General features: G+C 36.5%; 1 protein-coding gene across 8 annotated transcripts in view; it reads right to left on the reverse strand.

Moving 5' to 3' along the window:
• Positions 1-1399: 1399 nt before the first annotated feature.
• Positions 1400-16055, reverse strand: part of CPEB3 (cytoplasmic polyadenylation element binding protein 3) — a 180652-nt gene continuing 165996 nt past the window's right edge. For all 8 annotated transcript variants that reach the window (XM_030571296.1, XM_030571292.1, XM_030571299.1 and 5 more), the window contains 2 exons: positions 13712-13893; positions 1400-5015 (listed from right to left, as the gene is read on the reverse strand). In XM_030571296.1, the coding sequence (XP_030427156.1) occupies positions 4788-5015; positions 13712-13893 (410 nt within the window). In that variant the 3' untranslated portion in view covers positions 1400-4787. The remainder of the gene's footprint in view (positions 5016-13711; positions 13894-16055) is intronic.

The raw sequence follows: 16055 nt of genomic DNA on the forward strand, positions 1-16055 counted from the left end.
TCTAAGAAGCAACTACATACAAGCCAGATTAAACAAAAAAAGAGACATTTGTACAAATCTGTGACTAATCTTTCACTCATATCTTGCAAGAAGAGATGTCACAATACTGAAATAGTAACATGGGAGCTTCTCCCAGTTAAACGCTTTTTAAAAAAAACTACTCTAACAGAGAGAGTGAAATCAGCAAGTTATTTGCTAACAGCATATTTGCAATACAATTTATTTTACCCCATGCCTTGCTAGGAGGCTATAAAACACAAGCATGTAGGCAGAAATCTAAGCATAAACTTTGTACCACTCAAGAAATTCTTTTATTCCCCCCTTCAATCCTTAAACTCCTTTATATTTGCAATTTGTATATATTCCAACCAGTAGTACCTAATTTTAGTCTAAACTTTACCTCACTATTCTAGTGATCTACTCTATACATTACTTATGGAACTGAATACACAGAGGATATACACAATGGCCCAACTCTGGACACATTTCTTTCTACAAGTTATAGGTGACCTCTCTCACACCAGCATAAATTAGTTATGAAAGGTCATTAATAAACCAGTTGAAATAACTGATCTCTCCAGAGAAGGTCATTGTATGCCCTGTTTACGCAACACCAGTTTCAATCTGGATTGTTTTAGGCACCAGAGTAAAGAGTCACTGGCTCTGGGATGTGGGTTCTGCCGGGAGAATAAGGAAAGGGAAGGGTAGGTGAGCAGCAGTGAAGAGACTGAAGAGACGCTTTTATGGCAGCCACGGATGCTATATTTGCAAGAGACTAAAAAGACAGACAAAAAAGAAAAGCAAATAAAAATTGAAAAAGATGAAGGGGCCAAACAAATTGTCACATGTAGTGGTGATATGGGTTACTTCATTGCAACCAGAAAATGACATGCATTATTTTGCATTAACTATGTGGCTACCAATACTACATGGTAACTCCACTAGAAAAATTATGTAGTTACCTGTGTTAACATGTTACTTCTTCTAAGGCTGTTCCATGTCATCAATGAAAAATTATGAAAGAAGAGAAGTTATTCAGAAAGGGGACAAATAAATAAATAAAGATGGTGGCAGAACACATTGAAAGGGGATAGGGCAGATTTTAGGACATTCAACTGCAGACAGTGTTTGAAAGAAGAATTTAAATAAGTTCATGATAAAAACGCAGTGGAGCATTATGCTGAACAGACAGGGTCATAAACCCATTATTTCAGTAGATTTTAGTTCATGATAATGGCAATAGCATTCATCGGCACTGGTGTTGTATAAATCTAGACAGTGAACTGGTACCTGTGGACATCCCTATTATTTCCCTAAATCACTTTGATAAAGGAAAAGTCTTTTCAAAATATCACATTTTTCTGCTTCATTCTGTCATTTTATTGCCCAATTATTCATTACATTTTCCAATCACTTTATATAACCATTTTCATCATTGCCACACTATTGTAAACCACATCAGCAAGTTAATACATAAAGCTTTGCATTTCAAAAACTAGACACTTTAGTAACATTATTACAAAGGTTTTAGCTTCAAAAATAACTGAAAATGAAAAAAATAAACTTTTAAAGAATTAGCATAATAAAATTAATTTATTCCAAGTAAAATACAAAATAATATTAATGACATTGACCAGATATGAAAGTCTCTCCCAGAAATAACTATATTAATGGTTGAGAAAGCACTCCTTAAAGAAATATGAAATAAAAATGAAAAATATGTAAATATGTTTAATTTTTTTCTTAGCAAAAAATCTTTCTAAAAATAACAATGAAAATTTGTCTCAGTACAAAGGCTACATTACTATTGAAAATATACCAGCATGAAGAAAAGGTACATATTGACAGTAGAAAAATGATCTTAGTGAATCACGTCTAAAGTCTGCAATGAAATAAATCTGCAATAAAGATTATGCCTTTTTTCTTTTCATTTTTCTTTTTTATATACAAACAGTACAAACAGTATTGCACATAACAACAAATAGTCGAGGTTAGGTTAGCCTTCAAAAAAATCAACTAGTTCAAGTCTCACAACAGAAAAGGCCACATAGGACCTGTTGTACCCAGGGGTTTCTTAATCAAGTTGCAGTTCAGAACACCTTATTTTAAAAAATATTTTTTTGAAGGACCCTCTTAATAGAACATTAATAACTCAGGGGCACATTCATGTACAAAACAAAAGGGAGCATGTTAAATTTAATAAACTAAAAAGTTCTCTTCTAAAAATACAAACAGAAGAACTCTCACATTCTGGTCAGTCGTGCATAATCACACTTGATTATAAATATACAAATTAAGGGAAAATATTTCTTCACCTTCTGTTCACAACTTTCAGCACCAAATGGAGTTTGTGTTTACACATTTTATTTACGACAACTTTGTTGTTTAGTTTTAATCCAACTTTATGCTGTACTGTACATCATCTGTCTGTCTCTCTCTCTGGGGTGTGTGTCTACATGAAAGAGGGGAATTTCTTCAAAAAGGTTTACTTATTTCACATAATTAGGTAGATTTCTGTAGGTTAGCTATGATTTTTAATATTACAGTTATAAAGCTTTAACGTCTTCATTTTCAAAAAATGCAAATAAGCATGAAAAAAATAAAGTTACCCATCTGTTAAATCATTTCTTGCAGAATTAAATTAATATATATTTTTCTGAATAAACTACTTAGAAAATATCATTTTATTCCTATATTTCAAAATTGAGGTATTGCAAAAGATCATGTCAGTCAGAAAGCATGCCTTTTTCTTTAAAAAAAAATCATTGGCCGACTGTTGAAAACTGTCTAGATACAAAAAGTAGTGCATAACAAAATGTCTTTTACAGATGAAACAAAAGACATCTGGGCTGGAAACACAATATCACCAAAAAAGCCCAGAAGTAACCTTGAAAGGGATAATTATAATAAGCATTTAAACCAGTAAAAAACTATTTTTCTTTTTTCAAAAACAGAAAAGTTTCTTTCAAAGCCAATAATTGCAACTACATGTTGACAAAAAAAAATCGTACTAAATTAGACACAAAACAAGGACATCACAACAAACAAAACCCAGAACATTTAAATCTACTGTGCGGTGTCATATCCAGTCAGATTGTCCCCAAAACTGCAAAACAAAGGAGGGAGGAGGGGAACAGTGTACACAGTCTCACAATCATAAGTACACCAAGTGTGTTTTTATCCTATTATCTACAGTCCTACAGGACATGCTAAATAAATGTCTACTGTGTTAGCAGGTCTTCATTGTATTCAAGCATCACAGGATACATCCAGGGATCAAAGAGTTAACGCCACACCCAGAAAGCAGACATCTCATATTAACTTGTGTGCAGACATTTCTTTAGAACCCCACCTTTTTCCTAACTTTCTTAAAAATGTGCCTAGTTTCTCAGTTTGACAGTCTATCTAAACAATAGTGTATGTAAGCTAGTATGAGCTCTTTGGTTCTCTGGACAAGGTCTGCAGCTACATAAATGGTGCAAGCATTAGGAGAGAGATTGTAACTAAGAGCTCATGTTTTTGTTTATATGCCTATTATAAACTGTGAAAAGTGTGTTAATGTTGGATATGAGGCTTTAACAGTTAAGTTTGATCACAGTACTAGACATAATCACTTTACTATATAAAATAAATTGCACAATATATAACAGAGCACCGCAAAGTACTTCATCTACCATCCACAAATTTGTTTTAAGGATATCCTACATCTACTTTTTATATTTGCTGTAATATAGGTCATTCTGTAATGGGCTGATCCTAATTTCAGAAGCATTACATTTACGGAGGCATGCCTTCCTCCAGTCAGTAATCATTTTTTCCTTTACTCAGTATTTTGTAGCTTACATAGATTCTTAATTTGTGCATTGTGGGCAGCTTTTATATTAGACATATATAAAATTTATTGCATGCAGCAACCTGATTAAGTAAACATGCAGTCAAAAATATTGACCTTCCTTGGAAGCTTTCTGTATGATATACTGATCTCCTTTCAGCAGCCATCACTATTTTTAATCACATATTCATTTTTTTTAAATTGATACCCTAGCCTGAATAGAGTATTATGGTATTAGTAATACCATTTTAATAGCAGCAAAAGCTATTGCAGCATACATTTACATAACACTAGGACCTAAAAACAAAAAAACAAAAAAAAAAACCCCTCAGCAAAACAGAGAAAAAAAAAATCTGATCCAGCTTATGAGGTATCATCCTTACAAGTCAAAATGGAGAGCAACTAAAGGCTTATTTTCTTTAAGGGTTATTCCTACCTCTAAATGGCCCAAACTAATTGCTGAATTTCTGTTTAAGTTTTTGCTACATCTGCCACCTATTTGTGAGTATTACCTTTGGTAAGTCATCTGCTAGGGGCAAGTCTAAGTTTCTGAAAATAAGTGCATGCTCCAGTTCAAAAATAAAAATAATTATAATAAAAAATCTTCATCACATACACATCAACCCAGTGATGGCTGATGAGAATGGCAGTCTACGTAATGTCACTAGTGACAAGTCTTATGTAGGAAATTAAGGTACCAAGCAGATGTTTGTGTGAATCAAAGTGCAAAATCAGTACAGTTATTACACTCTGCCGGTTTGTATTATACTGGACACTGAGTTCAGTAATGTGACTGTAAATAATAATAATAATAGTAATAAAAAGACCCATATCTTCATTAAAGTCGATGACAAATGCACAGATTTCCAGAATACTAAGCCCTGAGGCAGTGTTCTCTTCTTTTCCCCTCGATTTTATCTACTCCAGTACTTGCTGCTGGGTTTAAGCATAGGGTTCAGCTCCAGCGGAATGGAACATGGCGTGGCCGGTCACCTCCCTCCTTCACCAGTGGTTTGTGGAACTCTCGCCCAGCACGAGAGTGTATGCTTGCCCAGCAGTATTCACAGTAATACTGCAAACAGGTAACATTGGCACAGAAGAATGGAGCAAATTTTCCACCACAGCGAGTGCCCTGGCATTCATCACACATCTGATCATCCAACACATATGGCTTCACTTCCACCTGTAATGGGAAAAGAAAAATTACTATAGGAAAGGCAAATGCTTTACATAGTTCATTCAAATACTGGTTAAAGGAACAGCATTTTGATTTGTCCTTTTGAGATCTCATTAATGCCTTTCAAGTTATGCTGGTTGAACCTCCAAAAGGTTCTGTGGTTGAGATGCTTATTAAAACCCACTTTCGTGAAAATTTGGCAGGAAATCTCATGAAGAAGTTTGTTTTGATAGCTTTCCATAATTCCTGCTTTCAACTAAGATGGAAATGTGTGAAACTACTGTGTGTGTGTCTCTCAGAATTTCTGCTTCTGGGTGCAAAAGCATCCAGGTGTGTGGATGAACATCAGAGTTAAGGAGCAGGAAAAAGTTAACTTCTATTGTTGAACCTCAGCTGTTTGAGTAAATTCTTGTACCAAATGGAAAGCAGGGATGATCAGACAAGTACAATTACCATAAAACAGAACACCAACATAAAAGTTTAAATGCATTATCACAATTTGTACAATGTTTGGAAGAGTCACTATCTTAACTATTAACTCTAGAAATTTTCAAAAAATGGAAGTCTGAATGCACCCATGGTACTGCATCCAAAGGATGCCATGCTAACTGGTTTCCAGTTTGCCATATACTTTAAAAATCTCTGTGACCAAAAGGAATCAGGGACACTCTTGAGCAACAAAAGAATTAAAGGTGCAAAGCAGAAAGATATTTATTTCTCTATTATTTTGTAGGGTGCAAATGGGCTTTAACAGTTGACATCAGCTGAGAGCCTTGAGCAGACTATCCTCTTGTAGAGGGTCTAGCTCCCATTGGCTGCGGTTCCTGACCAATGCGACCTGCGGAGTCAGCATTTGGGGCAGAGGCAGCATGCAGGAGCCAGACATGCCAGCCACTTCTGGCAGCCATGTGGAGTCAGGGCAAACCAGGAGCCTGCCTTAGCCCCACTGAGCTGCTGGCTGGACTTTTAGCAGCCTATTAAAATCTCCCAGATTGGTTTAAATAGCAACCGGGAGATTGATTCCAATTCCAGGAGACTCCTGGCCAATCCGGGATGATTGACAACCCGAAGGGCAGACTGTAACTGTTCCTAACAACTTCTCTATGTTCAGTGTTTTGCAAGATATTGGTTCTCTCTCGTGCTGACCCCTGTTGCCCATCTTACTCATGGCAGTGCAGCATAAACTGCATCTACATTATGATCTAGCAGTTGTGGCATTTCAGTACATAGGAATCCCTTCCCAGCTGCCTAGGTACATACCATGTAAGCATGGTAAAAGAAGCAGAGGGTGGAGGCGGAAGGAAGAGTGAAAAATAGAAACAAAACCACCAACAAAAGCCAACCACACAGTAATGAGGGTAATATATTCCACTGTTCTATATAAGAACATATAGATTATAGATAGATCTCGTTATTGAAAGTGACTTTCATGAGAACACGTAAGTGAGAGAACAATATAGTTTCTGTGTTAAAGAAATATTATCCCTTACAGGCAAAGGATACAAACAATTCATGGATCTATTTCTGCATTAGTGGGAAGATTCTGTTTTTACTTTATGACCAAATATTACATTTCACACAGTTTGAGATAAGTTATAAAAGCTTCGCTATTAAGAAAGTGACCATTTCAAAGCTGCATATACCCTAAATATTTTCCTGCTGATGGGTAACCTTGGATTATAGCCATAGTTATTACACATTACCATCAAGCTATTTACCTTGGGATTTAGCAATATATTTGATCAAGAATTGGGGTGGAAAAGGAGAGATTTATCTCAGCTCTGGTGAGTGCCAAAGTGGTTTAGGCATACTGTCCTCTAATTTTGAATTTCATCATCATAGTATTCCCTGTAACGCATTTCCATTATTACTTTGATATAGCTTTGCTTTAAAAGGTTATTTTTTTAGTACCAAAAAGCCCTTTGGATTTATCTTAAATATGAACTCGTATATAATCGATCATAAGCTGGTTCATTTATAAACTGACACTCCCCGCCTGCCCCAGATGGATAAGTAAAATCCCCCTCCTTCCAGAAAAAGTTCTCTCTATACACACACAAGGCACTTAGTCCACTGTATACACGCACAAGGCACTAAAATCCAGCTCATTTTGAGAACTCCTACTTTTTGAAGTTTATTTTCAAATGTGTAGCTACAATCATATCCTTTACAACAGACCACATTTATTGTACTGACAAGATTTTCCTTCAATTCCAGTGACCTAGAAAACTCAGTTTGGATCAAGAAGCAACTAAAACTACTGGACAATTTAAAAAGTAGCTTCACATCTTAAATGTTAAATTGGCATCATTGCTAAAAATACCATTAAAATTATGGTCATTTTTCTCAGCCTTGCTACACCCTATTTTCCCTCACAAAGCACTAAAGTAATATGTTTAAGTTAAATCTACAGTGACTCAATGTCAAAGTAATTATATTCTGAGCCTAACATTTATACAGTGCATTTATGATAAAGGAGCATGAGTCAGATTTAACACTGAATTTTCCTTTCATTTGCAGACTAGAAGCTTTATATTTTATTCTTACTGTTGAACTTCAAAAGTTTACCTCCCTGGTTACAATTAAAAAAACCTAAGTCAGAAATTATGCAGTATATAGTTGTAGCTCTGTTGATTCCAGGATAGGGAGACAATGCGGATGAGGTAATATCTTTTATTGGACCAATTTCTGTTGGTGAGAGAGACAAGCTTTCAAGCTTAAACAGAGCTCTTCTTCAATTCCTTCTTCTTGAGCTCTGTGTAAGTTCAAAAGCTTGTTTTTCTTACCAACGGAAGTTGGTCCAATAAGAGATTACCTCACCCCTCTTGTCTTTAAGTCAGAAATTGAAATGTAAGCTTTTCAGGTATTAGCTCTGTCAAGTTACACAGTACAGTAGAACCTCAAAGTTATGAACACCAGAGTTACAAACTGACCCATCAACCACACACCTCATTTGGAACCAGAAATACGCAATCTGGCGGCAGCAGCACCACACACACACACACACACACACACACACACACACACAGTACAGTACAGTACTGTGTTAAATATAAACTAGTAAAAAATAAAGGGAAAGCAGCATTTTTCTGCTACATCGTAAAACTTCAAAGCTGTATTAAGTCAATGTTCAGTTGTAAACTTTTGAAAGAACAACCGTAATGTTTTGTTCAGAGTTATGAACAACCTCCATTCCCCAGGTGTTCCTAACTCTGAGATTCTACAGTACAGTATAAATTTAAAATTATTACAGCACTAGCATTTATACCTTATATCTTCCAAAAAGTCTACAATTGCTTATTCAATTAAACATACTGCAGTTTAAGAGCAACACATTCTTAAAATGAAAAATTAAAATTCCTGACTTATTTTATTTTTTTCAGTGTATAGATGTTGACGCCAAACAAAGCAGGAATTAGTACTTTGATTTACTGAAATATTTTGACAAGTATTTAAAAACCCAAAATCCATTTATTTGTGAGAGTCAATTTCAACTTTTGAGGTTCACTCACTTTAGGATCTTATCATAAGCGTCACAGTTCATGAAGTAGCTTTCAGTAACCCTGGAAAATAAACCCAGGCATCAACTGCTTTTCACTGAGAATGTAATCACCTTGATTTGAGTATCAGATATGAACAAAAGACAGCATAGGTATTTTTGTGGTGGATTACTATGCTCTGGCAATTACACAGTAGGATTTTCTACACTGTGTACTCATTTTGTAAAGTCTTATAGATTCACATATTCAAGAAGTCAAGACTCCTGTCAGATGCATTAAAAAAGAAACACAGCTCTTGTGGATGTATAGATTCTCATTTTTTGTGGTTAGATAAGTTTCACTGGATGACTAAGCATTTTCAACTAAATTCATCTGCCTTATGAAAAAGAAAAATAAGGCAACCATGCTGGAACAAACATGCAAGCCTTTTCTTCATTTCTAATCAGTTCGATCCCTGATGTAGACTAGAGTTCGAGGTTAAGTTAGAAAGATTTTTGTTTAAATCAATTCTGATAACATTGTTTTGGGATAATACTACCCATATATCTTCGGTATAATTTATTTATACATTGGGCAGAAGTCTGCTAGGCATTTGAAAGAACAAATAAAAACACATGGTCCCTGTCATTAAGAGGTTATAATTCAGTTATAAAGGCACAAGAGAGTTTAACATGTAATATAAATGAGGGAAAAGGGAGGACAAGTATTACAGTAATAAATTCATATGGTTACTCAAGTATGTCTGTACACACCTAAATTGCTCTGTTACATTAACAGGAAGCTTATTTTTGTCAAACATATAGTAAGTTATGGGTTGATTTTGTTTTTTGGGATGGATGGGTGTAAACCACTGGGGTGATAGAAAGTGGGTGATAAGGAACAAAGTCATGGTGAGGAGTTACAATAGGCACAGACAAGATGAGAGAAAGGGGTAGAAAATGTATGTTTTTGACTGTTTAATATATTTGTTTGCTGAAGTTATGCAGGTTCATCATTTAAGAAATGACTAGGAAAAAAAAAGAATATCTTTCCCATTAGGCCATTATGTGCATATCTCAGAAATAACCAGAGAGAAATGCAGACCTAAATTCTGATGCATGTACACATTCAAACAGTGACACCCCTACAGCTTCTATATTGATGTGAAATTATTAAGGGTATGTCCACACTTGCAGCTGTACAGCGCTGCCATGGGAGCACTCCCGTGGCAGCGCTTTGAAGTGCGAGTGTGATCACGGTGCCAGCGCAGGGCCGGCTCCAGGCACCAGCATTCCAAGCTGATGCTTGGGGCGGCATTTGCAAGGGGTGGCAGTCCCTGTTGTTTTGCCCCCAAGCAGCGCACCGAATTGCCGCCGCAGGTGGCGGAAGCAGTCCGTGTGCCCTTAGGGCGCCTCACGGGGTTCCGTTGCAGCGGCAATTCAGCAGCAGCAGCTTCTATGTTTTGCTGTCCAGGGTGGCTTCAGCTAAACCTAGAAGCTGCCACTGAATTGCCGCCGCCGCAGAAATGCGCTTGCCGCCCTAAGGGCACATGGACTGCCCCCCCGCCCGAGGTGGCAATTAGATGCGCTGCTTGGAGCAGCGAAAACTGTACAGCTGGCCCTGTGCCAGCGCTGGGAGAGAGCTCTCCCAGTGCTGCAGGTACTCCACCTCCCCGTGGGGATTAGCTTACAGCACTGGGAGCCACGCTCCCAGCACTGGGGCACTGTTTTCACTGGCGCTTTACAGCGCTGTAATTTGCTGCGCTCAGGGGGGTGTTTTTTCACAGCCCTGAGCAAGAAAGTTGCAGCGCTGTAAAGCGCCAGTGTAGCCAAGGCCTAAATTGCATCAGCAGATACAAATGTTCTGTTTATATTTTATGAGTACTTGTCTAAATGCTGTAAGTGAAAGCCGGAGCATTTGTTCTCTTCTGGGACAAACGGTACCATAAACATGCTTACTTATAACTATGAAAATGAAATCAAACTTCAATCACGTCAAAGTTTCTGTCGTCTCAAATTTCTTTGAAAGAAGAAACAAGATTTAATTTTAAGAACAAGGGTGACTGAAAGACTGCCCTGTCTGCCCGTATCCATCTGTTGTCTCTAGTCTTCTACTTAGGGCTTGTCTACATGAACACTTTTTGTGTTCACGGCAAGCTAAGGATCTGAATCTATCCTGGACTAGTCTGCTACATACTGTCTCTTTGGACCTTGCTGAGGTGCATTAACAGTTTGTTAGAGTGTTTCAAAGATCAAAGCACACTAACAAAGTGTTAATGGACCTCAGCAAGGTCCAAAGAGACACTTAGCATGTAGCATGCTAGTGCTGGATAGATTCACACCCCAGTGTGTGAATGTTGGTGTAGACAGGCCCTTAGATTGTAACCTCTTTGGGGAGGGACTGTCTTTTTGTCCTGTTTGAACAGCACGTAGCACAATGAAGCCTTGGTCCATGACTAGGGCTCCTAGGCACTACAGATATTAACAACTATTATTAATAAATTATTTTGATAATGTGACTGATCTCCCAGGAATGTCCTCTGAGTCCTGTTTGCAAACCTTAATAAATCAGCCATGCATTCTAGGGTTGAATTCAAGACTAATTTAATAGGAAATCAGGGGGAAAGAGAGGTAACAATTTCTTCTCTATTTTTTGATGGTATATGCCTCTACAGTGTCATTTAGAAAGTAGGATATTTTTGAATAGTTTTAAATATATTAAATAAAGCTAAACAAGTACATATGTTTTTTCTTATAAAAAATTTTGTTCTAGCTGCATAGTTGTCATTCTCAGACAACTTTATGAATCAGGAAAAATAAGACTGCAATAGCTATGCTTAAGTATGTCAGCTTTCAAGTATGAAAGTAAAATATTCAAGAAGTATTAAATATTAAGTTAAACAGAAGATAAAGTTATGCAAAGGCGACTTGGTAATTCAAAGAAGCGTAAATTTTACTCTGATTTATCTTGTTCACCTTCTAAACATTAATTTTATTCTTTGAAGTAAAGTTATCCTAGTGAATTACATTGCACTACTATCTGGAATAGCTATAACTTTTTTGTTGTTGAGAAGTTAGATTGTACGAGTAGTACTTCCTGTAACAAGTTGTTGCAGAGTGCCATCCTACATGTCAAACTCACTACTGCTAGTGTTAGGAACTTTGTGTAAAACAATACTCTATGGACTTTGGTTTTCTTTTATTGTTCTTGGTGCCTCTCTGATCAGAGGTCAAAACAGAAAAAAAATTTGAGGTAATCTCCCAAACTCCATCCATACCTGCCCACTTATTACCAGAATGAGATGCCACCCATAGTAAGTTGTGCAAATCTTCATAATATGATCTCTCTCCTTCCTTGCATGCTTTGGTCAGTAGTATAATAATTTTAACTATGATGTATGAGTTATGCAATAATTAAGGAATTTGAATATTATTACTAGGTTTTAGAGCTAACATTTAAAGGCTGTGAACATGGGCAGTCTGCACCTTCTCTTAAGCATGATTCTTTCAGGGAATCTGCAGAATTAGGGATATAACTATTTGGTTACCCTAAAAAAAAATTAAAAAAAGGAAAACTGAACAGTATTTTCACAATTATGCAAGGTAGAGGCAATATTTAAATAGAAGCTCAGATTCTGGAGCAGCCAACAGAGAGAAGTATTGGCTTGTGGAATTGATGTGAGCTGGCCCCATTTGGCAGCTGTATCTTTAAGTTTCATAATAAATAAATACTACTACTACTACTACTACTAATAATAATGTGTTTTAAATGGGTGTTATTAATCAGTGACGGGAAAAATCTCAAAGGATTCCAAAACTTGGTTACAAATCAGAGGTTTAAAATCTAATCTGAACCACTTTGGTCTGTGACTCTTGCCATAAAAGTCTTTCTGGTAAGATTTCCTGTATTCCCTAATTAGAAATACTATAGAAATGGTCTAAATTGGTATGTCTACCACTTGTCGTGGCTGAAACCCGGAAATGCAGAGGCACACGGAAAAAAAATAAAAATCAAATCAAATCAGTGATTCTTCCCTCCTCCACTTCCCTAACCTCAACAAAGGTTCAGTTCAAGTTTGCTGAAAAGATGGGGACAGGTGGTTTTAGTTTTCTAAATATGCACACACATCAGCTTGCCACCTCAATGTGTGAATCAACTCAAACTAAAAAGAAAAAGAAAAACAGCCCACACTATCTTTCATGATTATATGTATCAGCAGCATACATTGTATTTTGTTAAATTATTATGAATGTCCCAGGTCCTCAAAAACTTGTGCCTAATTTGCACACTCTATGATTGCACATACAGTTTCAGTAGCCATAGCTATACCTAGCTGGCCTTTTGCATATGCAGCTGCAGTAATGCTCCATAGTTACACACACAGTTTAGTTTCTGAAAATCTTTTCTCAGATGTCTTGAGATGATACAAAGAAATTGTTCTATTTAAATAAGGAATTTCAGAAGTAAGGTTTTGCTTCTCAAAACTAACATTCTGTATTGGACATGAAGTCTGAAGGTCCAGAAAAATTATGTGTCTCCTGGGAAATAAGTAATAATTTCATGCAAGTCTGAAATTGGAAGACAGCAACAAAAAAGAAACTTACTAATTCACTATATGACTTTTCCCTGTCATTTGTGACTTAGTATTTCATATGAATGTAACAATAATTTGCATTGCTATCACTTCCTTTCAAAGATCTCGTAGTGCTTTGCTAATAGATAAGTAAGCCTCAAGACACTTTTGAGCTCAGTGACATCTATGACTATGGGTCTGTCTCTTGACTTTTGGAATTCCCAGACCCAGTCATATTTTGGGATTTTAACAGTATTTCCCGGCTCACTACTAACACCAGAGAAGCCATAAGCTCTATCCCAGCCAGTGACCAAGAATGCTTACTGTTCCTCCAAGAAAACAAAACATCCATCTGAAGAGAAATTCTACCAGGCTTCACCTTCAAAAAGGTAAACAAAACAACAAAAACAAACCAAAATGTATCACCAACTATTTCCCACTCTTTACATGGAAGTTTCTTAAGCTAGATATTTAGGCCTTTCATCTTCATCGTGCTTTGGATCCTCAAGTAAGCTTTTAAAGAATTATCAGATATGCGACAAGAACACAGCCTACAATATCTTCCCACACAATTTTAAAAATAAGATTTTTTTTAGCTCCCGTACAATATCATCTACAGCAACTATTCCATTCTGTGTTGTTTTACTTACCCGTTTATCAATGTCATTATGTTGGAGCTGGACAAAGCGAGCACTAATAGCAGCAATATAGCTCTGCTGATTGGAGAAAGCCACTCTGCCAGCACCTTTTGGGTACTTCAATTCTGGGTCCGTATCAATGCCAGCATAGCAGACACCTCCATATAAACGGTCCATAATCATTGCCAGTTCAACTGTGAGAAAACAATTAAATGCTGTAGATTCAATATAGCTAAAGGTTTTATGCATGGACCTGCAGCTTTAAAAATAGAATATTTACCCTTATTCCAGTACATTAGGAAAATAGTAAAGGGACCTGAAAGTTGGATTGGCCAAAGAATCCCAGTACCCATCTGAAATATACTGAAAGTGCAAAGATAAATTGGTGAAGGTGCTAAGGAAAAGATTTCCTAGGATTCTGTTACATACCCCAAGCAGAGTGTTTTTTAGTTACATATTACATTTGATTCCAAAAAATGCATTAGTGCAATGTTGAGGTTAAACAGTTATAAATCACACTGTCAGAAAATGCAGATTTCTCCTGCTCCCCCCAACAGTGGTTAACTTGGCCCTACTGCATCATGTATATTGATGGTATAGGTTTAGTGACAAAAATAGTAATATACGAAGCTATACATTAACGAGAATAATAGAAATAAAAATACACCATACATGCATAATGGAGACAAATGAGTGTTGTCTGTAAAACATCAGATTTTGCATCTCCTGACTTGTTATTTTAACCACTTGGTCTCAGAGATGCATTTATTTCCTTGGGGTTTTTTGAAACTGTTGGAGTTGTTCTTGCACATATTACATGCTCTAACTATCTAGGTACACTTGGCTATATGCACAGTCATAAGTGCATCTGTCCTGAACTGGGCACTTTACAACTTTTCATTCCACATGTCAGCATGTAAAGTTCAGATGTTCTTAATTTTGTTAAATGAAATCTAATTTCCACACTCCCCAGACCTGGGAAATCACAGCCTTTAATTAAAGGCTAAGACTGTGCTACATTTCACACATTAACCATTTCCCCTCTAGCTAAATTAGGGCCTGATTTGCTGAAGTCAATGGAAATACTCCCATATTTTTTCCAGACTTAAGTGGGTTTTGGGTCAGATTCTTAAAGAATATGTTTGACTAATAGACTCAGACTTTAGGGTCAGAAGGGACCAATGTGATCATCTAGTCTGACCTCCTACACAAAGCAGGCCACAGAACCCTACCCATCCACTTCTATAACAAACCCCTAACCTATGTCTAAGCCACTGAAGTCCTCAAATTGTGGTCTGAAGACCTCAAGCTGCAGAGAATCCACCAGCAAGTGATTGGTTTTTTTTTTTCCAGTTAGGGAAGTATTTTTTTCAGTCTTTCAACTGAAACAGCTAAACATCCCCTCCCCCAACCCTTCAAACTTTCAGCAGAAAATTAATCTTTGTGTAGAAAACAAACACGGAAAATTTGATCCCAAAAGATTAATTATTCAGAAAAGCACATAAGAACAAGGATCGCAATGGAACCTGTTTTGCAGCCTTACCTGCCACAATGTACTCTCACTTGTGAATGAGTTATGTTTATATAACATATACATTATATAAATTATACATTATGGTACTGTCAAACTTTTCCAAACTGTCAGATATTCTAGTACCACCATCCAAGTTGTTTTAAATTAATAAAACTCCCCACAAATGAATGACAAAGAGAAATGGCAAATATCTATTCTAAACAAGAAAACTGCCACAATAAAATTTTGGAATATATGATCCTCAGAGGACAGCTGCTCAAGAACGGAAGAAACCAATATACAGCATAATAAAACAACCAAAACAGTAACTCAAAGAATAACCCCACCCACTAAGCTTCTAATTCCATTTCTTTCTGTCATTCAAATTATGACACGTCATCTTTAGAGCATGATCATATTTCTTAAGTCACACTGCCCACTATCTTCTATTCCCTATATACCATACATATTCACAGACAAACTTATTGTACACCAGCATCACAAAAATCCCTTAAATCAGAGCATTTTCAAACAGGGGGAGAGGGGTTAATTAATGGCAAGCTAATTGGTTTCTCTTTAAAAAAAATTAAATATGTGTTGCATCAGGTTCATTGTATCATTTAGTTGCCTTGTCATACCACATGTACTGAATTTATGATATGTTGTAGTTAAGCTTCCCTTTACCACTATCTTTGGCTTTGAAGACAAAGATAATCCAAGTTTAGTTACCCAAGCAAAACAGTGTTTCTATACTGCGAATATATTTAGACATCTGGTTTTACAGACCTGTCATCTCCTATATTGATCACACTTTGGTAGCTACTCTCTCTTGTTGTCTCTCCA

This window comes from Gopherus evgoodei, chromosome 7 (assembly GCF_007399415.2).
Source record: "Gopherus evgoodei ecotype Sinaloan lineage chromosome 7, rGopEvg1_v1.p, whole genome shotgun sequence".
NCBI classification, from domain to species: domain Eukaryota; kingdom Metazoa; phylum Chordata; order Testudines; family Testudinidae; genus Gopherus; species Gopherus evgoodei.